The sequence below is a fragment of the Mus musculus genome, chromosome 12 (assembly GCF_000001635.26).
Source record: "Mus musculus strain C57BL/6J chromosome 12, GRCm38.p6 C57BL/6J".
NCBI lineage: Eukaryota > Metazoa > Chordata > Mammalia > Rodentia > Muridae > Mus > Mus musculus.
This window is the reverse complement of record NC_000078.6, coordinates 55,839,801-55,865,383: the sequence shown is the minus strand read 5'-3', so window position 1 is coordinate 55,865,383 and position 25,583 is coordinate 55,839,801. Positions and strand designations below refer to the sequence as shown.

The following is a 25,583-nucleotide window of genomic DNA, read 5'->3' as shown; positions in this document are numbered from 1 at the left end:
TAGGTAAACTACTGCAGGGAAAACATGTTCCTTATGGAAACACATCCATGTGACTGTCACAATCACACCACACACCAGCAGCACCTTCACCATTCATACTGTCCCTTCTTAGGAAATCACCAACACAACTTGCCAAGGACTCCATAATCCTCGTTACCATCTGATACTAACTCACTGAGTCTCAAACATAGGACTCCACCTCCTGAAAGGAGGCTCTCAGTTTATCTCCTTCCCCACTAATTCTCCAAGACCCTAAAAACGTCTCTAGTAGATAGGAAGTAGTGATACGTACAGGTGTGCTTGTTTTACAGCCATTCATTCATTCATTCATTCATTCATTCCATGTCTGAGTCCATCCTATGCACAAGGAGCTGTGCTGGGTGCTGAGGGAAGACTAAGAAAAGAGACAGAAGCCAGCCTCCAGAAAGCTTATAATCCAGTCAGGAGGCAGTCAAACAAGTAGAGAGTTAGTTTAAAAGTGCCAAGAGCCAGTGAGACGGCTCAGCAGGTAAACACGCATGCCATACAAGCCTCGTAACCTGAGTCTGATGTCAAACCCCAAGTGAAAGGGAAGAACCATCTCTCAAAGCTATCTTCTGCTCTTCACATGTGCGCCATGGCATGCATGTGATCGATCGATCTATCTATCTATCTATCTATCTATCTATCTATCTATCTATCTATCTATCTCTCATTCTCTCTCTCTCTTTCTCTCTCTCTCCTCCCAAAAAACCACCATATGCACAAGCACAATACTTTATTCTTTAAAAAGAATTGTGGAATTTATCATCACTAAAAATAAAGTAAAATGTACAAATGGCGGTGAGTATCATAAAGAAACGCAGTACAAAGTTAAGGTAAACACGGGCGGGAAACCAGAGCCATTCCGCTGGGTGGTGGAACTCTAACCAATGGCGGTTAATCAATAGTCTGAGGAGCAGAAGCCACATAAAAGCCAGGCAGGCATAGCAGCAGCCTGTAATCCCAGCACAGGGAGCAGAAACTAGGGCTCCCCAGGCCATTCACAGGAGCCAGACTTACCAGAATCAACACTCTACTCAAGAAGGAAACTTGTGTCCATAAGTAAGGTAGAAAGCCATCAAGGACAAATCTCTAGCACCACAAACACACTCATGCACCCACACACATAACCACATGTATACACACACACACACACACACACACACACACACACACACACCCCTCCCCCCAAATTAATGACTCAAAACATTCTAGAGACTTAGGCATCTGACTCTCCAGTCAAGGGCAGTATATAGGTGTAATTTCCTAATGTGAAATAAAGTTTAAAGGAACCATTGAGAGAGGAAAAAATAATTAGAACATTCTTAAAGATAAATATCTCTTAAATATACTTTTGAAGCCGGGCGTGGTGGCACACGCCTTTAATCCCAGCACTCAGAGGCAGAGGCAGGCGGATTTCTGAGTTCGAGGCCAGCCTGGTCTACAGAATGAGTTCCAGGACAGCCTGGGCTACACTGAGAAACCCTGTCTCGGAAAAAAAAAAAAAAAACCCCAAAAAACAAAAAACAACAACAAAAAACAAACAACAAACAAACAAAAAACATTTGAAATGGAATAAGAAATTCTCTTCCTTAATATTTAAAAGATATTTTTAATCTAACCCCATTATAATCCCATTATAATCTACTAAAGAATTACAAAAAAAAATCTATAAACAACAACAACAAAAACCCATAGATACCAATGTTCATTACAACTTGGGCAGTTGTCTTAGAGTTATAAAAAAATAAAAAGGTTAAAAAAGACATATATCATCTTAGCACTCAGGAGTCAACAGCAAACAGGTCATAATTTTAGAAAAGATCTATTTCGAAATAAAATATGTGGGGCAGTGGTGGTACACGCCTTTAATCCCAGCACTTGGGAGGCAGAGGCAGGAGGATTTCTGAGTTCGAGGCCAGCCTGGTCTACAGAGTGAGTTCCAGGACAGCCAGGACTACATAGAGAAATCCGGTCTCGAAAAAAAAAAACAACCAACCAAACCAACAACAACAAAGACAGAAAGAAGACACAGTCAGCACTGGAAGCAGGAGACTCCTGACTCCTCATGTCAGTTACAGAGGTCGCTGGCCACCGGAACCACTACCGGGTTCCTCTTCAATATGCAGGGAATTTTACCACCCTGACTGAACAGTTCTCCACAGAACATGTCACAACTCATAACTTACGTTCTGTTTTAACTCGGTGTGGACCCAGTGTAGCCATTGCCTAAGAAAAAAGATGGGGGAAGGGGAGAAAGAAATCTGGATTCAGACTGAAAACAGATTTTGTGATTTATAATACACACAGTGTCCTCAATTAGTTTGCTAACAGAATAAAATATAAACATTGGCTGTTCTCGTTTTCTCCTGGTGATAGGGGAAGAGCACAAGGCGTCACACATGCTAGGCAAGCAAGTCAGGCAAGCACGCCAGAATGAGTCACCCCAACCTCCAGGCTAACGGTACCTAAAGTCATAAACAACACCTCCTTCCATAGCCACTATTAATAGCTGAAATATGTTCCCTGGACAATTTATAAAAATGGCAATTTTTTTATATTTTAAAGATATTTATTTTATGTATGTGAATATACTGCCACTCCCCTCAGACACACCAGAAGAGGGCATCGGATCCCATTACAGTTGGTTGTGAGCCACCATGTGGTTGCTGGGAATTGAACTCAGGACCTCTGGAAAGCAGTGAGTGCTCTTAACCACTGAGCCATCTCTCCAGCCCCAAAATGAGAATTTTTAATAGGAAAGCAAGCCTCAAACCTTGTAACCCAATTCCCAAGAAGGCCAAGAAAGGAGGCTTTCAAGTTCAAAGACAACAGGGGCTACCAAGTGACTTCTAGGGCAGTCTGAGTGAAATAAAAAATAAAAATGGTAATAGAAATAAATAAAAAGTAAAAAGATGACAAGATACACAGCTCCATTCTTAAACAAGCATCAAAGAGTCACACCTCAATAGTTATTAATATAATATAAAGCACATAGGTTCAATGCATTCATTCAAAAAATGTTTACTAGGTGCCTTCTATACACCAGAAACAGAAAAGCTCTGAACCCTAACACTCTAGGCAAACTAAACATACGCTATTCCATACTCTTGTATAAATTGATACACTATTACAGGAAAAAATACAAATTACTGACATGTCTCTAATTCTTACAATATTCTACAGCCCATGTTAAGCAAAGCATATTTCCAACAATTTCATTTTCATATATTGATATACTCTTAAAAGGCAGAGTATAAAAATGTACTTCTGCGTGTGGATACTTCATTCCTCCCTAGAATAGGGAATAAAATACCCATGGAAGGAGTTACAGAGACAAAGTTTGGAGCTAAGACGAAAGGATGGACTATCCAGAGACTACCCCAACGGGGGATCCATCCCATAATCAGCCACCAAAGCCAGACACTATTGCATATGCCAGCAAGATTTTGCTGAAAGAACTTAATATAGCTGTCTCGTGTGAGGCTATGACAGTGCCTGGCAAATACAGAAGTGGATGCTCATAGTCATTTATAGGATGAAACACAGGGCCCCCAGTGGAGGAGCTAGAGAAAATACCCAAGGAGCTGAAGGGCAACCCTATAGGAGGAACAACAATATGAACTAACCAGTACCCCCTAGAGCTCATGTCTCTAGCTGCATATGTAGCAGAAGATGGCCTAGTCGGCCATCATTGGGAAGAGAGGCCCCTTGGTCTTGCAAACTTTATATGCCCCCAGTACAGGGGAATGTCAGGGCCAAGAGTGGGAGTGGGTGTGTAGGGGAGCAGGGTGGGAGGAGGGTATAGGGGACTTTTGGGATAGCATTTGAAATGTAAATGAAGAAAATATCTAATAAAAAAAATTTTTTTAAAAATGCACTTCTGCCGCACCATTCGCCAACCATACCTTCCTAATTGTCGTCCAGTCCTCAAGAATGTCGAGATCCTGCAGCATATAAACTATATATGGACGTTGAGGCGTCAAGGTCAACTTGCAGCAAGAACATCACAGACCCAGTGAACTGATGCAGGAAGAGTATGGGTTCAAGGCCAGCCTGGGCTACATACAAGACCTTGCCTCAAAAGCGCCTGTACAAACTGACCACAGTGCACCATGAGCCGCCGTGTCCCCTCCACCCCGTGCCGAAATGGTTTCCACAGTGTGGAAACCCAGAGTGCGGAAAGGATATCTGAGACAACGACCGGCTTCTTCTTGTCGGGGCTGAACGGATCCTTCCTCTTTTTCCGTGACTGAAGCTCGTCGTTCCACAGCTCTGCAAGGGAATCAGCGCGTGAGCTCCTTTCCAGCGGCCACAGGAAGAACGGGCAGCGCAGACTTTCACATTTACTGCTTCTTTACATACAAATCTCCAGGGAACTGCACTCAGAGGTGGTTCCTTTTCATTTTTTTACACGTATTTACTTATACATAGCGTGTGTTGCCTGCACGCTTGCACACCACAACTTACACATGGAGGTCAGAGGGCAGCTTAGGAGGGTGTGGTCTCTCCTTGCACCGCATGGGTGCTGGGGATCAAATTCAGGTTGCCCGCCCTGGAGGCAAGCGCCTCCCCTCTGAGCCGTCTCTCTAGTGGCTGCCCTGAGGTAGGTGTAGCTATGCTTTTTACCTCAGTTTTCCATACAAGGACACCCACTTAGAAAGACTAGTCAACTGTCCACAGACACCTAACTCATGAGCAAAGCACCCACACTGATCTCACCACATCTGCCCCAACTATAGCAAAGAAGCAAAATCAAGACAAAACCAGTAATACCTACTCAAGAACTGTGGGCCAATCTAGTAAAACTGCCAGTGCCCAACAGAAAACTTCCCTAAGTCATCCTGAAATGGCCACACTTCACACTGACTGGGTCTAATCATCACAGCAGGGTTTCCTTTCTCCAAGGCAAACACCTACCGCCCTGAAACATTTACCCACTCGCCTGGAAGAACACAGGAAGCTGTCTTCCAGCAAGTCCCGTGGCTAGCTCCTGTCACACTGCTGGTCTGTCCCTTTTCTAGAGTGTGCCTCTGAATCCAAGGAACAACCTCTACTTCATCTCGCTCTTCCGAAGTCCCCCCTGCTCCCTCCAGCTAGGACACTGCATTTGCATAGCATCCACTGGAGAAGACTGAGGCTTTTGGGGACACCACATCACACGGCAGCCCTGACCTGAGGTAATGTCGATGCTGTGCCTGTCCTCCTCAAGCCTTCTTATCTTCTCCTCAAGCTCACTCTGGACTGTATCATATAACAAAAGCTTTTCACTCTGGAAAGAAACATGATACTTAAGTGAAAAGAAAGAAATACCAGTTTATCTTAACTAGCAATACCAAATGATTTAGCATACGTTAATATATGGTGGCTTTGGTTTGGTTTTGGTTTTTGGTTTGGTTTAATAAATGGTTGTTGCATTTGCTTTTTTCATTTTTCTAAATTATTTTTGCCTCCCCCACCACACACCCCTGTTCTGAGAATTGAAGCAAGGGTGTGTACATGCTAGATAAGTGCTCGCCTCTGAGCTACATCTTAGCCCCCAAATTAAAATTTTTGAAGAAAAATTTTCAGTATATAAAAGAAATAAAACCAGGGGTCAGTTATAAAAATAGACTTAACTAAGTAAAATAGCATCCTGCTTAAGAATATCTAAATTGAAGCCGGAGAAATGGCTCAGGTCACTTGTTGCTCTTGCAGAGGACCCAGGTTCAGCGCCCAGCTAGGAACTCAACGCCATCTGTAACTCCAGCTCCAGGAGGTTTGATGCTCTCCACAGACACGCGCACGCATGCACACATGCGCACAGGAGCGCGCACACACGAATTAAAAAAAATAAATAAAATTTTTAATTAAGTAAAATAGATCATATTGGGTTTTACTGTATCTACATCATATTAAATACAGCAATATATCGCAAAAAATATTTAGATACAAATTTTAGAGCCATTTAAAGCAACTCAATAAATATATTTCAGTTAGAATATACTAAAGCAATAGATTGACTTACAAAAATGTAGTATGATAACTCAGGTATAAAAGGATAGATTAACTACATCAGACTCACTTGCTAAAACCGACAAGACGGGGAGAGGATGAAGTCTAATGGGGAGTGCTTACCTAGCATGTTAAAGGCTCTTGTTCAATCCTAAGTACCACAAAAATATAAATCCATGAATAAAATGGACAGTAAATAAATAGGTAGATAGATAAACAAACCACTAGAAGATACATACAGTATAACCTTCAGGTTTGTGCAGATTAAATTTGCAATCTGTATCAGAAGAACTCACAATCGACACACAGACCTGCTACCTATAAGAGTGTGTGTGGCCTTCCCCAACTTTCCCCACAAGAAGTCTTGTCTTATGATAGATTTCGTAAGATGCTCATATCTATAATATTCCAGTATTGACTTGAAGTAATGTTGTGGTGAGTGGCTTGTGACTCTGTTAGCGGCTTGTCCCCTCACTAACTTCATATCAGCGATTAAACCTAGGGCCTTGTACATGCTGTGCAAGTGCCTACCACTTGACCTATAGCAGCCAGCTTTGACTTTCAGTTTGTGACAGAATCTTACTAAGTTGTTCATGCTGACCCCGAGATCAGTCTGGAGAAAAGGTAGCCCGTTAACCTGGTATCGTACTGCCTCAACCATCCATGGAGCTGGAGTTACACACCTTCTCTACCATGCTCAGCCTTATAGGCTTTTATGAAAGGCCCTCTGTGTTATATTTATATATTTTTATGGCGTTTTTATAAAAAGAGCTACAGTGGTATATAATTATAAACAATTAGACCTTTTAGCCCTGAGTTTTAACCTGACCTGGTAAGACAGTGATTAATTTTACTATCATTATTATTTATTTTTATGTAAGAGTGTCTTGCCTGCATGTGCACCATCTGCATGTCTGGAGTCTGAGGAGGCAAGAAGAGGGTGATGGATTCCTTGGAAGGGAGTTGCAAATAAATGGTTGTGAGCTGAAATATGGATGCTAGGAGTAGAACTTGGGTTCTCTGAAAGAAGAGTCAGTGTTCTTAATTGCTGAGCCACCTTTCTAGCCCCCATTGGTTTTATCTATCTATCAATCGATTGATTTACCTACCTACCTATTTATTTACTCATTGTCTATTTTATTCATGGATTTATATTTTTGTGGTGCTAAGGACTGAGCAAGCGCCTTTAACATGCTAGGTAAGCGCTCCCCACTAGGCTTCATCCTCACGCCATCTTGTCTGTATGGTAGAGGAAAGACAGGAGTTAGAGGCATTACAGTTTGTCTATGGTGGGCTGTGCTGGACTTGCCATATCTAATCTGAACACAGAGGCTCAGCTGTGGTAAAAGCTATAGTGGAACAAATGTCACGTGAAAAATTGTACCAGCAGATGTAGGAAAGGCAACAGAGGGTGGTCGGATGGATGAAGGAAAAGTACAAACATATGAATATATCTTAGTGAACCCTATTGCTTGCACACTAAAATATTTAATAAAACACTAAATATAAGGACTGGGGATATGGCATAGTCAGTAAAGTGCTTGTCATCCAAGCACAAGGACCCCAATTAAACTTCCTAGTACTCACTAGAAAAGCCTTGTTTAGTAGCCCACTCCTGTGATCCCGTGCTGGGGAGGGAGACATGATGATTCCTAGAGCTTACCAGCCAGGCAGTCTAGCCAACCCAGCAAACTCCAGGCTCAGTAAGAGACCCTTGCTCCAAAACCAAAGTGGAGAGTAACTGAGGAAGACATCAGATGTCAACCTCTGGACCCACACCTGCATGAACACATATGTGCATGCAGTCATAAAGCACATAAACATGTGCACACAAACATGTGCAAACATATGTACACAAAATAAACATCTATGGGGTGAAAATTACTGTCTCATTACATGCTGCTCTCAATACTCCCTTTTGCTTGTTCCTCTGACTTATGAAAAGTCTTCTGAAATATTCCAACTATATCTGAATTGTGCTACTGAAATTAAGACATTACAGATGTGGTCCAGATTTGTCCGTGCGATAGTCGGTGGAGGGTTTTGTGTGCTTTCTTTCAGTATTGTTGTATTATAGGTAATGCTACTCATTCAGACAAAATGTCTCTAGTGTTGATAAAGAGATAGTAAAAGAAATCAGGCATTGAGTTTTACTAGATAAGAGTTAGAAATCTCAGGGCAAGTTTAACAAAGTAAACTTAGAATTCTCATTAGTCATGTATGGCAGACTATATTACATAATAGAAGAAAGTTGGTGGGCTCCTCTGATAAATGGAGGTTCCCCACAGATACTTAGAATAACAGCCGAGTCACTCCCATGGTCTAGGAAGAAGGTGGGTTGTGGTTTAAGGAGGAACTAGAGTATTGTATTATTCATGAAAAGGTTAGCAAGAGTGGAACCCCCCTGGTGCAAGTTTTCACAAGGCTTAGAGGAATAGCATAATTAGGAGCTTACTAAGGACCCCTGGTGGTGGGTTATACAATAGAATAAAATTGTGACTGGGGTGTGAAACCCTCAGACCTGGCTCCTAAAATAGCTTACTTTAGATAGGGCCGCTTTGATCTCAGTTGTAAACACTGCCTGGTTCCTGCTAGCTTTTATGTATGCATTTCTCTGGTTTTCATAAAGAGTCATTATGCATTGGATGACCTCAATGTATCTTGGCTGATGTATCACCTAACTTCCTTGTTTTCTTCTGTAATGATTATATAAGTCTGATGCTCACTTTGAAAGATTACACTCAGATTCAGCACTCTCTTGTGTTCGTGTCTGTTTGTCACTTGCCGACTCCTTGCCCACCTGAGTACCAGAACTCTGATTCTCCCCAAGTTGAGGCACACCAAGCAGGTCAGCCTGTGGCAGGTATGAAATGCCATGTGGGTACTAAGGATTGAACTAGGTCCTCTGAGAGATCACCCAGTGCCCTTAACCACTGAGCCATCTCTCCAGCCCCCCCCTACACACACACTAATCATTCTTTATGATTTGTTTTAAAAATCTACAAAAGAGCTAGAGAGATGGTTCAGAGGTTAAGAACACTCACTGTTCTTTCAGAGGTCCTGAGTTCAATTCCCAGCAACCACATGGTGACTCACAACCATCAGTAATGAGATCTGGTGTCTTCTACTGGTGTTCAGGCACATGCATATAGAACATTGTATACATAATAAATAGATAAATAAATAAATCTTAAAAAAAAAAACTACAACAAGAAACTGAAACGTTTGAAGCTTTCAAGGCCTTTCTAAAAATATAAGATACAGATCTGCCTTTCCAGACATGGCAGACTTCAACCTTAAGTAACACAGTTTCCCAACAGAGGAGTGAAGGGCTGGGAATGTAGTTCAATTGGTAAAAGTGCTAGTCTAGTATGTACAAGGCCCTGGGTTATATTCTTAGCACCTCATAAACCAGGCTTAATGGCACACACTTTAAACCCCAGCCCTAGAGAGTTCAAGGCCAGCCTGGTCTACATAGTAAACTTCTGGCTAGCCCAGGCTACATAGCAAGACCTTGTCTTTAAAAACAAAAACAAGCCAGGTGGTGGTGTCGCACGCCTTTAATCCCAGCTCTTGGGAGGCAGAGGCAGGCAGATTTCTGAGTTTGAGGCCAGCCTGGTCTATAGAGTGAGTTCCAGGACAGCCAGGGCTATACAGAGAAACCCTGTCTCAAAAAAACAAAAACAAAAGCAAAAGCATATCATTAGATACATGAAACTATCCTGTTTCAGAAAAAGAAAAATTATAGAACAAAATGCCTTGAATCTATTCTCATTTCAGCCCCTTCCTGAATTAATTATTTTTGTCAATGCTGTGACCAAATATGTATATGGCAAAAACAGTTTAGGAAAAAACAGTTTATTCTGGCTTACCGCCTGAGGCTGCTGGGCATATAACATCCAGTCAGGAAGTAGAGAAATAATGCTAGTGCCCAATTCACTTCCGCCTTATTCAATAGAGGGCCCTAGGCCATGGAATGCTGTGGGCCATACTCAGGGTGGGTCTTCCCCCTCATTTAAACAGCCTTACAAACATGCCCAACATATGTTTCTAAAACCAGGCAAGCTGACAACGAAGATTAATCTTCACATTCTCCTTTTAAAGAGATTGTCACCTTATTCTCCAACCCTGCCAGACCCTCAAAAGCCTCCTGAAGAGAGAGAGGGGAAAATATCATACTTGAGCAGTCAGAGGACATTGCAGGGTTGGAGAGGGAGAACACAAAACTCTAGGTGCCTGCAGTGGTTTTTCTGCTCAATGGGTGACTACTTACAAGGGATCCAAGCCCTCCATCCTCACATTTAGACTAACTGAACCTATTTCTTAGTCCTTTCCCAGGCTGACATCTTTGCTAGTCTCTTTAGGGCAGGTCTAAGGACACCCAGGGCAATGGCTCCAAGGTTCCACTTCTGTACTAACTTCACACTGACCTGTGTTCAGAATGAACCCCCCTTTGGCAATTTCTTGCCTTAAGTGCCTCACGGTTCTCAACCTCCTGCAGGATTGGAGATCTTGAAGGATCAGAGATGACACAGCACAGCAGCCAGGACTGATGGTGCATGCCTATAATTCTAGGACTTAGGAGGTGAAGGCAGGAGGATCAGGAGTTCAAGGCCAGCCTGGCTGCATAAGTAACTTTGAGACTAGCTTAGCTACATGAGTATTTGTCTTAGTAATTAATACCTTAGGCTGGGGGGATGGCTCAGTAGTTAGAGGCACTTATGGTGCAAGCCTGGTGACTTAATTTGATCCCCAGAACCTATGTAAAAGTAGAAGAGAAGACCCGCCTCTACAAAGATGTCCTCTGACCTCCACATGCCTACTGTGGTACATCCACCACCCACACAAATGCACACACACAAACTAATTTAAGGAAAAAAAAAAAACAACTTAGAACAGACCTTTAAAACTTAGGCCTGCCTGTAGGAAAATTACAACAGTAAACTTTCAGATCAACTGTAAATACAAGGCTATGGATGATAACGGAAAAACAGTTTAATTATATCTACAGGGCTGGATGTGTAGCTCAGAGATACTTAGTATGAGTAAGTCCCTCATGTCACCTTCAGAACCTCCCTCAATGGGCTAAAGAATTCAGTTTATAAAATTTAATCTAAAAGAAATTAAAGATACAAGTTTTTCTCAGAGTGGGATACATGTTTCCTGATTAAAAGGCTGCCCTGAAACTGGGTACAGTAATGGACTCCTCTAAGCGTGGTACTTGGAAGTCCATCAGAAATATTGCTACAAGTTCAAGGCCAGCCTGGCTACATAGGAAGATCTTACCTCAAAAACTTAAAGGTTCCCCCGAGTATCCAACATACTCAGTGAAAGAGAGCCCCATGCCTCACTACTTCCCAACACCAAGGATGAGGAAGAAACTTAACAGGTCAAGAGCAGCAATCAAAATGACTTCTCAAAGGCACTAAGTAAGGTCCAGGCCCAGTACACATTCAGGAGATAAGGATGCTGAGGGTGAATGATCAGAAGTGCAAGGCCAGTCCTGGATCCACAGCAAGATTCCATCTCAGAAAGTGAAGCAGGTGTCCTGAGGACCCATGACACCATTACAGACCTCTGTTCTCAAGTGAGAGGCACGGTGTGTTTAGACGGCCACGACAGTTGGTTATGACAGTTCCTTGACACTCTACTAACTTAAAAATATAAACTAGTTTTTTTCTCCTTGAATGGGGGCAACAGTTATTAACACTTATAATGAGCAAAATAAGTCAGAAATCTAGGTCAAATAAAAGTTACTTCTATCTTCCTTTCTTTGTTCATTCAGTCTCGGAAAGCCCAGCCACCAGGTCCTAAGTGGAGAGCAAAGGCAGCAATGCCACTATGAGCAAGAACCCACCATCCCTGATAGTGAAACATACCCTCTACCCTCAGCCAAGGCTTGCAAAGCCCTCACCATCAAAAACTACCTTCTACCAAACTGAAAAAGGAAATGAGATCTTGCATAAGAGACAGAGGGTAGAGGGATTTCCAAGTGGTAGCTAAAGAACCTTCGTAAGGACAGAAATGCAGTTTGTCCTAGAAAGCATGGAGAAGGATGGAGCAGGATAAAGGAGATGGGGCAGAATGAGGCAGAACAGAGGAGGAGGGCAGGAGGGAGGGCGGGAGGGGGCAGAGAGCTAGGGGAATGGCTCTCAGGAGGCAGCACCGAACCAGCGATGCAAAGCTGCAACAGCAGAACAAGACAAGCGCAAGCCACAGTAAAACCATCTTTTACCATTCACTTTAAACAAAGAAGCTGGTTTGGCCTTTTCAGGACATGACTTTAAAGCTAGGATAACTGAGAATGGACCGCAGGCCTCATGTTTATTTAGGCTTCCCTTGAGTTTATTAGGTGATGGAAGAGGGATTAGGAGAACACAGACAGAGAAAGCCAAGGCAAGCCCCCGAGATGACGGCTTCCTGTCCCAGGAAACAGTGAGAAGAAGCAAGAGGAAGGCATGGGCAGGTAAAACAAGACCAACATGGGGAAGAGGAGGTCCTAGGCCTATAAAATACCTAAGCCAGCTCCATTAGCAGACTCCATCCTTAGGGCCCATCCCATCCCAAAAGAATGAAGCAGACACTTTATTATGCTCCTTGTGGCTTGGTCCGTCACAGACGCTCAATTCTTTGTCAAAAAGAACAAGCTGGGCAAACTCCCTAGACAACCCTCAGCACCCTATTACAGTAACATGCACTTACAATTTTTCTCGGGGTGAGGGGTGTCAATGAAACTGTAATGTTTGGTTTTGTTTTTAAAAGCAACAACTCCAGAGACTCATAGATCTGTGGGAAGTTCTGAGAAAAATAGAAAGAAAGCAGATAAGTCAGGCCTGATAATACAACTTACAGAAATTCAAGGCTGACCTGGACCACCAGGTGAGTTCAAGGCCAGTCTGACCAAATAAGTGTCTTAAAAACAAGAGGCAAGTAGAGGGCCAGGGACCCAGCTCAGGGTGGGGCGCCCGACCCACACGTGCAGAACCCTGGGTTCAATCTCAGTCCCAAGAAACAAAGCCAGTGAAAGGGGAGGCATCAGTAGCTCCCACAGTGGAAACAAAATGTACAGGAAAAGTTGAAGTAGACATAACTCACTGCCCAGCTGGTTAAATGTACATCTTAATTACAAAAACTCTTTTCTTTAAATATGGTTATTATCAACCTCTGCACATATAGACATGGTAGAAACAGGTATTATTTGTACCATAGAAAGAGTCAATGGGAGACCGTAACTCTGGCTCAGGAACAATATTTATAACTAGGGCAAAAACAAAAACTATAAAACAAGGATATAAGAACGGATGAAAGACGCTAATGGAACTGCTGGTTTCTGCTAACAAGCTAGCCGTGTCTAAAACTGATAGAGATGTGGGGCGAATTCCAGAGGCAACATCTAAACGTCACAGAAAGCTGTCTCTGAGACACAGAGTTTAGAAACAGGACAGCGCGCTGCTTGTTTTCACTAGAAGCCTATGCCTTCAGAGGGATGTATACACAGAACCTGCCGGAAACAAACATTCAAAGAGTATTTAGAACCACAGCATGTACAGGAAACCCAGCTTGAAAATATATTAGGATATTGAAGAGTTGTTCAGATTTTACAACCTGCTATGTTGTAACATATACAAATATGTTCACTTATTAACAGTGATTATCTCTGCATGGTAAATTATGATTTCAGTTCCTTCTTTAAACTTATTTTTCAAATTTTATCAGTAGACGTTTACTGTGCTTACAAATGAAAAGCAAACTTTCTCTTTAGCTTGTCTATGTCTGTGTATTCCTGTGTTATGCATGAGCATGTCAGTGCACATGGAGGCTAGAGGGCGAAGTCAGGGGTCTTCTTCAGTCTCCTTCCAGCTTAGCATGTGAAACTAGGTCTCTCAGGGAACCTGGAGCGCTCTAACGGGGCTGCAGTGCACGGTCAGCAAGTTCCAGGGATCTGGTTGTCTTTATCACCTTTGCCCAATACTAAGGTCACAGCTACCCACTGTCAGCTGTATGTGGCTACTACATGGGTTCTGGGATCTATACCCAGGTTCTTGCTGACCAAAGAGATCAGAACCCTGAAGATCTCTCACAAAACTCAAGAACCAGAAGCCAGACTGACTTACTCTGAAGGCCTCTGATTCCTGGTTCCCACCGGCTACTAAATCAATCTATCTGTCTGTCTTGTCTCTCTCTCTCTCCCCACTTCCTCCTTCCCCTCCCCGTGTGTGTGTGTGTGTGTGTGTGTGTGTGTGTGTGTGTGTGTGTGTGTGTGTGTGTGTGTTCACATGCTTTCAGGATTTTAAGTGCTGGATTACAGGCATATGCTACCACACCCAGTTTTATGGGGTTCAGGGCTTTGTGCATACTAGGCAGTGCTCTACCAACTGAGCCATATTCCTAGCCCTGCTGTCAAATCTTAGTCACTGCAGGCCCTGTACTGAGATCCAAAGAGCTAGCCTGAGAAGCATCCCTAGCCTTTTCCAAGTGTGACACTAGTACTCTACACATGCATTGCCTTCTTTAACTTGATCCAGCCTATCTGCTGCCTCCATCCTCAGTAAGGCAGTGTACTTTATCTGTGTGTACCCATTCACACATGTCTAGCCTCAAATCTTTATCTGCTGCTACTCAAGCAGACAGAGACAAACAGCACAATGTCTTCTATCTTTCTCCTCTTGACTCCCAGTTACTTCTATTTAACTCAAATAAAAGAACTACAAAATGAGCAGACAAAAACCCCTGACAGATAAAATTCAGAATTAATGACAAGATGCATGAAGAAAAAGCAAAAAATTCCAGTTCTGCTTCTGCTAATCATCAATTGTGTGACCCTGAGCAAGCCAACTGATCTCTTAGTTTCACATGCTTAAAATAATTCCTACCTCATAACAGTAAAGAATAAAATGACAATAGAAACATTAAACACTTCTATTGCATTTACAGTGTAAGTTACTGGGCTAGAGGTGGCTTACAGGCTAAGGGCACTCACAGCTCTTGGAGGGGACATGGGTGTGGTTTCAGCACCCACAGCAGCTTCCAACCATCTGTTAACTCAGTTCCAAGGAATCTGATGCCTCCTTCTGGTCTCCACATACACTCACACACTGGGACATGTACATAAATAACATGGGCAAAAAAACCATACATACACGCAAAAATAAATAACCTTTTTAAAAATAAATTCACAGCCGGGTGTGGTGGCGCATGCCTTTAATCCCAGCACTTGGGAGGCAGAGGCAGGCGGATTTCTGAGTTCGAGGCAGCCTGGTCTACAAAGTGAGTTCCAGGACAGCCAGGGCTACACAGAGAAACCCTGTCTTGAAAAACCAAAACCAAAATAAATAAATAAATAAATAAATATAAAATAAATTCACTTTCATTTTTTATTTCATCTTCTAAAATGTCCTAGAAATTCTGCCATTTTCATATTTTTACAATTTTTTTACAGTAGTTGATTATACATTAAACATAAAAATACCATAGATGAGTATAACTAAGAAGAAACTTACAAAAATACAAGGAGATATTGGAAGTCTTTCAATCTCATTATTAGCTGTACATAACGGCATGTTCCTGCCACTTAGCACTTGGCAGGCAAAGTCAAGAAGATCTCTGTGAGTTGGAGGTCACATAAGTTCCAGGCTAGCCAAGGCTACATAGTGAGACTGTTTTGAGGGAGAGCAAGAGGAAAGGAGAAAAAGACAGGGAGAGAGGAGAAGGGAGAAGGGAGGAGAGGGGAAGAGGGCGGAGATCCACTGACAATATAGCCAAGGATGGCGACAACAGAAGCAAGGTGTGCTGGTGAGTCCACAAGAGCAGAGGAAGGTACAGTCCAGACAACAATTTCAAGGGTATCTTTGCTACACACTGAGAACTGTCTCAAAAGCCAAAATGGAAAATAATCGTGAAATACATCAGAGGTGAATGTATGCCCACAATCACTGCAGCATTATTCACAATGCCCAAGCTAGCCATGGCTATGCCAACAGCCAACCTAATGGACCTCCCATGGATGAGTGAATAAAGAAAATGTGATGCAAACATAATATACATATAAAAACAATGGGGTATAATTTAGCTTTTACAAAGAACAAAATCCTGTTATTTGTGACATGGATGAACCTTATTCGAAGTAAAACAAACACTGCAGGATCCTTCTTATATATGGACTCAAAAGAAAAAAAAAAGTAGTAATAACTGGAACTCAGAACAATAGAGGGTAGACTGGAAGTCACTAGGCATGGGGAGGAGAAGGGAATGGGACTTGTTGATCAAAAGGCACAAAGCTTAGACAAAAGAAATAGATTCTGTATCTACTGCACAGCAGTGGTGGCTACTGGTATAGTAACACACTGTGTACTTGGAAGTTGTTATAATAGCTTCTTCAATACTGCAGTGGTTTCAAAGACTCAGAGGTTTAAACACTTTGTATCCAGTTGGTGGAACTGCTTGGGAAGGATTAGGGGGTGTGGTCTCGTTGAAGGAGGTGTGTCACTGGGGCAGACTTTGAGGTTTTAAAGGACTGGCACCACTCCCCATGTGTTTTCTTACAGCCTCCTGATTAAGGATCAAGATGTGCCATTATCATGGACTCTTAACCCTCTGAAAACATAAGCCCAATTAAAAGCTTTCTTTTATAAGTTACCTTGGTCATGCTGATTTGTCACAGCGACAGAAAAGGAACTCAGACAGATAAGTTAACTTGGTTTTTTAATTACCCCTCAATGCATATTATCAGAATATCATGATATACAGCATAAAGGTATAGACTTTTTCAATTATAAAATTAAAAATTGTTTTATTTTTAAGAGAGAAGGCATAGCAATCTAGCACTCAGAAAGCAAAGGTAGGAGATCACAAGTTCAAAACCATCTTACAATACACAGTAAGACAAAAACAATCAACCAAAATCCCACAGGCTACAAATATAACTCTGTGGTAAAATACCAAACAAGACAGAAAACAGAAATACCCTAGACCATGTGATTCCAATTTTAGGTTATCCGTTAAAAAAACCCTGAAATCATTATGTGCATGGGATATTTGCATTTCCTTGCAGATTGCTGTAGCACTCTTCACAACAGCTAATATTGTTGTGACTGTATAATCTGAATATTCCTAGACAACTGCAAGGGTAATTAAATATGATGTCTACACAAAATGAAATACATTTGAACCTGAAAAAAAAAGGAAATCCTGCCATTTGTGATAAAATGGGTGGCCTGGAGGACACAGTAGAAAGATACTACAAAGCTCTTACATGAGGGCTATGCAAATCAATCTAACACACTGAAGTAGAGAATAGACTGGGGGTTACCAGAAGCCAGGAAACAGCATGGCAGAAGGCTGCGGCTGGCATGAACATGCAGTCACACAAGAGGATCAGACGCTACAGATGTGTCAGTAAACATGGTGCACACCGTTCTCAAATTTTGTTAAGAAGACAGTTCCCAGCTGGGCTCAGGGGCTCACGCATGCAGTCCCAGACAACAAGGAGGCTAAGGCAAGATCACCTGAGCCATGAAGTAGTATTTTAAAGAGACTAGTATAAAAAGTATTTTTAGGAAGAAAATGAAGAAAAAAGAAGAGGAGGAGGAGGAAGAAAGGGGAGGGGAAGAAAGAAAAGGAAATGAAAGAAAGACCAGAGCTAAAAAAAAAAAAAAAAAAAAAAAAAAAGAAAGACCAGGGCTAACTAGTCCATTAACATGTATAAAATTTTTAACATATTTCCCTCAGGAAGTAGTAGACCAAAAATAAATAAAGTAAAAACTAGTCAGGCATGATAGCACTTGGGAGGCAGAGACAGCATATCTTTATGACTTTTGAAGCAATGACATCATATTAATACAAATACATGGAAATGAAAAGTTGTTAAGAGAAATAAGGCCAGGCAGTGGCAACGCACGCCTTTAATCCCAGCACTTAGGAAGCAGAGGCAGGTGGATTTCTGAGTTCGAGGCCAGCCTGGCCTACAGAGTGAGTTCCAGGGCAGCCAGAACTATACAGAGAAACCATGTCTCGAAAAAAAACCAAACCAAAACAAAACAAAAAAAGACGCTTGCACAGTTTCAAAGTAATTCTCCTCAAATTATAAATCTATCAGGACAGGAAAAAATAAGTTTACTCAGCAAAAGCTACAATTCCAATCAAGTGGTTCAAGTACCATCACCAATAATGGGACTTATCAAAACTGTACACTCCCCAGCAGAGTTCAATAAAAAATACAGCAGCAATAATATTTCTTCCAAATTTACAAAACCTTGCTCTTAAATAATGGCAAGCAAGGCCCTTGATTCAGTCTGTAGTATCACAAAAAATAGAGATCATGAAGTCAAGGAAAGCCCAAGGAAGTACTCCACTAAGGAAACTAACACAGTGCCCTCACCCATCCAGCACCAACATGCAGGTAACTCTAACCACCACTGTAACTCCAGTTAGAGAGAATCCAATGCCCTCTTCTGGCCTCCTCAGGCACTGCACATACTTGGTACATAGCAAGCAAAAGCCCACACAAATAAAACAAAGGTAAATAAACATTTTTAAATCATAAACTCAGGCATAATTGACACTCGTAAAACTGAGAGCTCAAGTCTTAAATACCTATTTAGATATCAATTACTCCTAATTCTTCTTAAGCATTCTGAAATCAAAGATGGTCCTAAAATTTGAAAACAAATTTCACTTTTAAAAAAGGAAGGAAATATCTAAATAAAACAAACAAAATATCAGCAATGTGCTCGGCATGGTGGCACACCTGTTCTCACTATCTTTGGAAAATAGAGGCAGGAGGATGGAGAGTTCAAGGCCAGTCTGCACTACACAGTAAGCCCTGCCTCAAGAAGGCGTGGTGGTGAGGGGGAGCAATAGCAGTCTGGGTGTGATGGCATGCATCTTTAATCCCAGCACTCCAGAGACAGAAGCAGAAATCTCTGAGAGTTCCTAGCCAGTCTACATATAGAGTTCCAGACTAGGTATGGCTATATATTGAGATCTTGTCTGAAGAAAGAAAGAAAGAAAGAAAGAAAGAAAGAAAGAAAGAAAGAAAGAAAGAAAGAAAGAAAGGAGAGAAAGAAAGATCTCCATTGCTTTTATACCTATTCAAATATGGACTATTAAAATAAAGAGGGTTTGAGGCTGGTTCGGTGGTTAAAAGCACATGCTGTTCTTGCAAAAGACCCAGGTTAGATCCCCAGCACCCACATGGTAGCTCACAACTGTCTGGAACATCAGTTCAAGAGGATCCAATGCCCTCTTCCAGCTTCTGAGGGTACCAGGCACACATAGGTACACAGACACACACACATACATTCAGGCAAAACACACATACACATAAAATAATAAAGTACTTTTAAATCAAAATTAGGGGTCATTCTAGAACTTGTCCCCTTACTTGGCCCTGTCTCAGCCTTTTAAGCTATCTAAATCTTACAAAAAGTTATTCGCACAATTAGCATGATGCTCTTAAACACAATGAACACAACGTAAAGAAGCCACACTTATATTTCCCTCACATAGAAAATACTGCCTTAACATGTAGAAGCCAGTCCAGACAGTCAGAACTTAACTCTATAGCCCAATGTTCTAGCTGCACCATTTTAGCCTAAAGTTCTATGTGGTGTGATTACACTATAACCTCAGTTGTCTGGTGGCATGGTCACTCTCTAGCTCTCTAAGGAAACAGCACAGACAATGGCTGCAGCTCAGAGGTGCAGCACTTGCCTGCTGCCAATCATACACAGGACTCTAGAATCAGTTCCTAGCACTATAAATGTAAATAGATTTTTAAAAAGTAACAGTTGCAAACCTTCTGAAACTATCACACTTTCTTGTGTTCCTTTGAGTCCTGTTTCCAGTACAGCAACCAGTAGAACTGCACTTTTTAAATTCATCCAAGATATGAGCTAAAGTATTACTGAATTTTGCATTGCTTATTTTATTTACTTTTTAAGCCACTCTATTCAGAAAAGACTTGAAGAGCTACAATTAGCTTGAACGTTAAACAGAATGACAGTACCTCACAATGCTGTCGAGAAGCCTGGATTTCACATTCGTACTTGTTCTTCACAGACTCTAAGCAGAGTTCTCTATAGATTCCTGAAACCAAGCACAATCATTCTGCGGTTATCCTGGCAACAGTCAGTCATCACAACTTCCCTACAGTCTGCCGACACCACAGTTTATAAGATGACTCAATAAGAAAGTCACAAATGATTCTTACTCTATCCTAAAAAAAAAAGAAAGAAAACCAAAACATGTATCAAAGAAGAAGAAATTAAGAGTTCATGAGCTAAGAAACCATGGCTACTTTTTGATCTACCTCATATTCCCAAGAGACCTCCTAAATGTTCACTTGAGAATGAGCAAAACAAACAGCACAATCCTTTTCTCAGATTTCTAACAGAAAGGGAGACAGACAGAAATAACTCTTGGTTTCATCATTCACACATAATAGAAGCAAGAAATGGATACTTTATTCAGTCAAAATCACTGTATCCCAACTATCCTCTTCAGAGTCCAAGGCTTTGCAAGGAGCACTAACTATGTAAACGCACAGAACGAGGTGGATCACATTGAGTGTGCTCCCGAGAGGCAGATGCCCAAGTGCATCTTACAGGGGACAAGGCAGCATAGGGAGCGTGCCCATACACATGTGCCTCACAGACTTGGAGAGCAGTTACCTCTAGATGTGTAGACTCAACGCCAAGCCACAGGCAGCCTAGGGATGTAAGCCGTTGTCTGTTATGTCATGGCAGGTGGCAGCTACCTGAGCCTATGCCATGTATAACATATTCACCCATACAATGCCACAAAATCAAAAGTGTCACAAAGGACACAAAATGTCATCCATGCTCACCTGCTACCTTTGTGCGAATCTGCATGTTTTCTTGTAAGGTGGCCAGTGGTTCCAAATACTCTGGTGCTTTTCCAGCTATGACTTCTTGGAGTTTTGCATCCACCTGACTCAACCGCTCTTTATAAAGTCTCAACAAAGCAAAAATAAAGACGTCAATTAAAACTTTACAACAAAGTCAAGCAACTCCTGTGCATCACTGCTTCCTAACAGAGCTCATGTTCCAATAAACTAGCAGATGGATTCTTGCCCTGACTGCAGTCAGAAAACTCACTTATGTACATCATAATATTAAACAGATACCAGTCCAGGGTTTGTTAGTTTTTTTAATCGGCATCACTCTTTAGTCACAACAAAAAAAAAATGCAATGAAAATTCAGGCCCAGTGGCCTTCGTCTGTTGTCTAAAGCTACTTGGGCAGAGGGGAGGGAGGCAAGAAGATGGAGTGGACACAACGAGAACAATCTCAAGAAAATAAAAGTGAAAAAAAAAAAAGAACTTGAAATGACTACTTTGGCACTCCCAACTTTTATTTAATTGAACAATAATAAATCAATTCTAAAAGAAAAAGTTATTTAAATATTAGATTAAAAGAAACGAGAAAATCACTTCTAATAATTTGGTTGTTCACCATCTTACCTGAAAAGACACAGTACCGTATTTAACCTGTTTAATTTTTACTTGCTTCTTGTTTCCGGGATTTTGAGACAGATCTCACTATATTATCCAATCTAGTCTAAAACTCACTATGCAGTCCAGGTTAGTCTCCGACTCACGGAGGTCCTGCCTCAGCCTCCTGAGTGCTGAGATTACAAGTGAGAATAACCACCTTTAACTCCATCTCCAGGAAATCCAACTTCCGACCTCTATGGGCACCTGCGCTCTTGTGTGTACACACTCATCTCCAGTCAAACACCCGATCACACATAGACATAATTTAAAATTACTTAAAAACATAAAAAACACAAATCTGCTACCTATTTGCCAGAATGATACTGGATGAACTCTCAATGTTGCCCAAATGAACTCAAACTAATTTTAAAGTTAGCAATAGGGCTGGAGAGATAGCACAGTGGTGAAGAGCACTAACTGCTTTTTCAGAGGTCCTGAGTTCAATTCCCAGCAACCACATGGTGGCTCACAACTCTGTAATGGGATCTGATGCACTCTTCTGTTGTGCCTGAAGACAGCGACAGCGTACTCACATACATGAAATAAATGAATCTTTTTAAAAAAATTACCAATAGAAATCTTTTTTTTTTTAAGGGTCTTGCTCTGTGGTCTAGGTTGACCTAGAGTAGCCAACTCTTCTGCTTCTGCCTCTCAAGGGATGAAATTACAAACATGACACCAAATATGCTACAATAATGTTAACCTCTAGAATAAAAAAATATGTTTCAAAGTCAAAATTATAAACTTTATATTTTTAATGTTATACTAGCAGAAATAATACTCATATATTTATCTCTAACACCAATGAAAGTTTAGAGAAGAAGCAGCATAAGCAGAATTAATATAGTAAACAAATCCGTCCTTCTTGCCTGCTAATTCTACTGAATCTATTCTATCTCCTCTCAAACCTTGGAGGCCTTCAATGAGCATGATGGTGGGCACTTGCAATCCCAGAACTCAAGAAGCGGAGGCAGTAGAAGAATGTCACCTTTGAGACATAGCAAGATCCAATCTCGAGGTATTTTGGTCAGGAATTCTACTACTGTGATAAAACACCATGACCCAAAGCAACTTGAGGAAAGGATTTCATTCTTCTTATAGCTTGAAGAACATCATCCAGGGAAGTCAGGGCAAGAACTCAAGGACTCAATCTGGAGATAGGCACCGACGCAGAGATCATGGAGATGGTCCATCCACAAAGAGCACTGGCTGCTCTAACTTCATTCCCAGCACTCACATGGCAGCTCACAACATGTGTGATTTCAGTCCCAGGGGATCCAATGCCCTCTGTTGGCCTCACATGTATGTGATGTAGATATATACATGCATGTAAAATCACACACACCAGCCGGGCGTGGTGGCGCATGCCTTTAATCCCAGCACTTGGGAGGCACATCTAACACCACAGCAAAAGGCCCAACTTCATTTACCACTTTTTGATAAAATATGGGAAAGAATAAGCTTCTCTGAGCAGCAGTTTCTTCACAAGTAAAATGGAAGACTACCTTCCAGCCCAACAGGGCTGTTGCAGGAGTAGATTAAGGAACACACGTGAAAGCGGGAAATACACACTGTTCAATGTTAAGACATAAGCTCAAATTACCAGATAGGAAATTGAAGGGCAATACTTTTATTTTATTCTCAAAGTTTAAGAAACAGTATCTCAGCTGGACCCGGTGGCACAGAGCTATAAACCCAGGTACACTGGAGGCTAGGGTGGAAGGATCACAAGCTCAAGGCACCCGAGCTACAAGGTGAGTTCACGGTCAGCCAGCCTGGGCAACTTAGCAAGACCCTGTCCCTGGGGATTGCTCGGTGGCAGAGCACTTTCTTATCAGGTACAATGCCCTAGGTTCCATCTCTAGTACCAGAGGGGGACATCTTTAGCCAACTGCTTAACAAGGGAATGAACAGCACACACAGAAGCAGTGTGCAGCGATGGAAACACTCGAATCAGCAGCGTGCCCATGCAAGTCACCTACTCCATCCACCCCCAAAACCTCACTGGCCTCAAAACTCTGTTGAGCTAATGAGGTCTCTAGCGGGTAAACAATAACTGAAGCCTCCTGGCCAGATCAGCCAGTTCCCATAAAACACAAAAGGAAACACAGCAGAAACGCTGTAATTGCTCCTGTGCTGGTAAAACTGATGCCACTGAGATTCAGTGACGAGGGCCATCTGGTTAGTACTTACTGATCTTTGAGGTCTGTAAACTGCTTCTCCAGGTTGGACATCTCATCTAAACACTCCATCCTTCTCCTTTCACAATCTTCATCATCCATTTCTGTTAAAAAAAAAAAAGGAAATATCAAAGATAAAACTTCAGGGCAGGCCTGGAGGCACACACTTGAGATTCCAGCGCTTGGGAGGCACAGGCAGGATTAGGAGTCTAAGACTAGCTATGACTATTCGCCACTTAGCATGTTTGAGGCCAGCCTGGGATACATGAAACCCTATCTCAAAAAATAAAAACAAACAGAAAAGATAAAACTGTTTCAAAAAATTCTGATGTTAGTCCAGACAGAAAAAAAAAAAGTTGTAATATGAAACTGGACATCCAAGGTCCAGTTTAAAAGAAATTAAACAATTTTTATCCAAAATAATTACCACCATAGAATTAACGTAATGTCAAATTCGTTAAAACTCCAAGTCTCTAGAGCATCTAGTGTTTACCCATTTTTCAATCTTCTTAAAAGCTATGAAGTAATGAAGTCAATGAAGTAATTAACTCATTTTTGACTTTACACTAATTCTTGAGAACTTAACACCAAAAATGACTACATTCATAAAACGTCAATATTATTAAAAAAAAAAAACCACACTTGGAATTCTCTTCACAATTTTAACATGGCAGCTGTGGTGGTAAATGACTCTAATTCCAACACTAGAGAATTAGAGGCAGGAAAAATGATGACGGTTCAAACCTAGCCTGGGCTTAAGGAAAAAAAAAAAACTAGAGCTGAAAAGATGTCTCAGAAGAGTGAATACTACTCTTGTGGAGGACCCAAATTCAGTTCTCCATGACCACATCATGGTTACAGGTAACTCCAGTTCCAGGGAATTGGATGCCTCATTCTGGCCTCCAAACACACCATACACTTGAATGATGATGGAGGAGGAGAAGCCACATGGCTGATTACCCCATCACATAAAAAAGCAACTAACAAACAGCTAGGCAGCATGGTGGCACTCGCCTTTAGTTGCAGCACTTGAGAGACAGAGACAGGCAGATCTGAGTTGGAGGCAAGGTTGGTCTACATAGGCCAGCCAAGGACACACAGTGAAACCTTGTCTTAACAATAACACAAAGCCAACTAGTCCCATTACATTTATCTTTTGGAACCTTGGACTGCCACTCACCCTGCTATAGTTCCCTCTCCAGATTACTGTCAATGAGAAAGAGCAAATGAGGAAAAAGATAAATGAACTCTTAAAGACAGCAACTACTAATTACCAGCTCTGTCCTATTTTTACATCTTCTGTTTTTATATCATATATATGCAACACATCAAAATAACAGAGGCACAAACTGAGGTACATCTTAATCTTCATTAATTAAAGGTCAAACTATAGTCAGGTGGTATCAGCGGCAGCAGCAGCAGCAGTAGTCTTTAATCCCAGCAGGGGCAGGTGAATTTCAAGTTCAAGGCCATCCTGGTCTACAGAACAAGGCCAACCAGGTGAGCCAGGGCTAAACAGAGAAACAGTCTCGAGAGAGAAAAAAACAAACAAGCAAAACTATGAGAGTTACAGCATGCAGTTATTTTCATATAGCAAGGAAGTAGATAAGTAGATGGTTATAATTCCCTAAAAGAAATTTGAAATATTTATGCCTCTTAAGAGCTCACTCCGTAGCTCTTTAAAACAGTCCCTCAACTGGAGATATAACCCAGGGGCAGAGAACATGTCCAAGCTGTTTATGGCCCAGGGTTTGACAGGGAGCGGGAGAGACAAGGCAGGGACATGACATATGCTCATGCACACACACACACACACACCAACACACACACCAACACACACACAACACACATACACACAACACACATACACACAC

The 25,583-nt window shown here is 41.7% G+C and overlaps 1 protein-coding gene across 3 annotated transcripts in view; it reads right to left on the bottom strand.

Annotated features, from left to right (window-relative positions):
- The window catches only part of Brms1l (breast cancer metastasis-suppressor 1-like), a 33,413-nt gene that overhangs the window by 4,353 nt on the left and 3,477 nt on the right, over positions 1–25,583 (bottom strand). For 2 of the 3 annotated variants that reach the window (NR_155205.1, NM_001037756.3), the window contains exons 2-8: positions 23,723–23,813; positions 20,861–20,988; positions 20,021–20,100; positions 5,197–5,293; positions 4,213–4,296; positions 3,930–3,994; positions 2,211–2,250 (exon numbers count right to left, since the gene is read on the bottom strand). Coding sequence is in view for 1 of the 3 variants with exons in the window: in NM_001037756.3 (NP_001032845.1) it covers positions 2,211–2,250; positions 3,930–3,994; positions 4,213–4,296; positions 5,197–5,293; positions 20,021–20,100; positions 20,861–20,988; positions 23,723–23,813 (585 nt within the window). In the remaining 2 variants the exon portion in view is untranslated. The remainder of the gene's footprint in view (positions 1–2,210; positions 2,251–3,929; positions 3,995–4,212; positions 4,297–5,196; positions 5,294–20,020; positions 20,101–20,860; positions 20,989–23,722; positions 23,814–25,583) is intronic. The other variant, XR_381530.4, reaches the window with a different exon arrangement.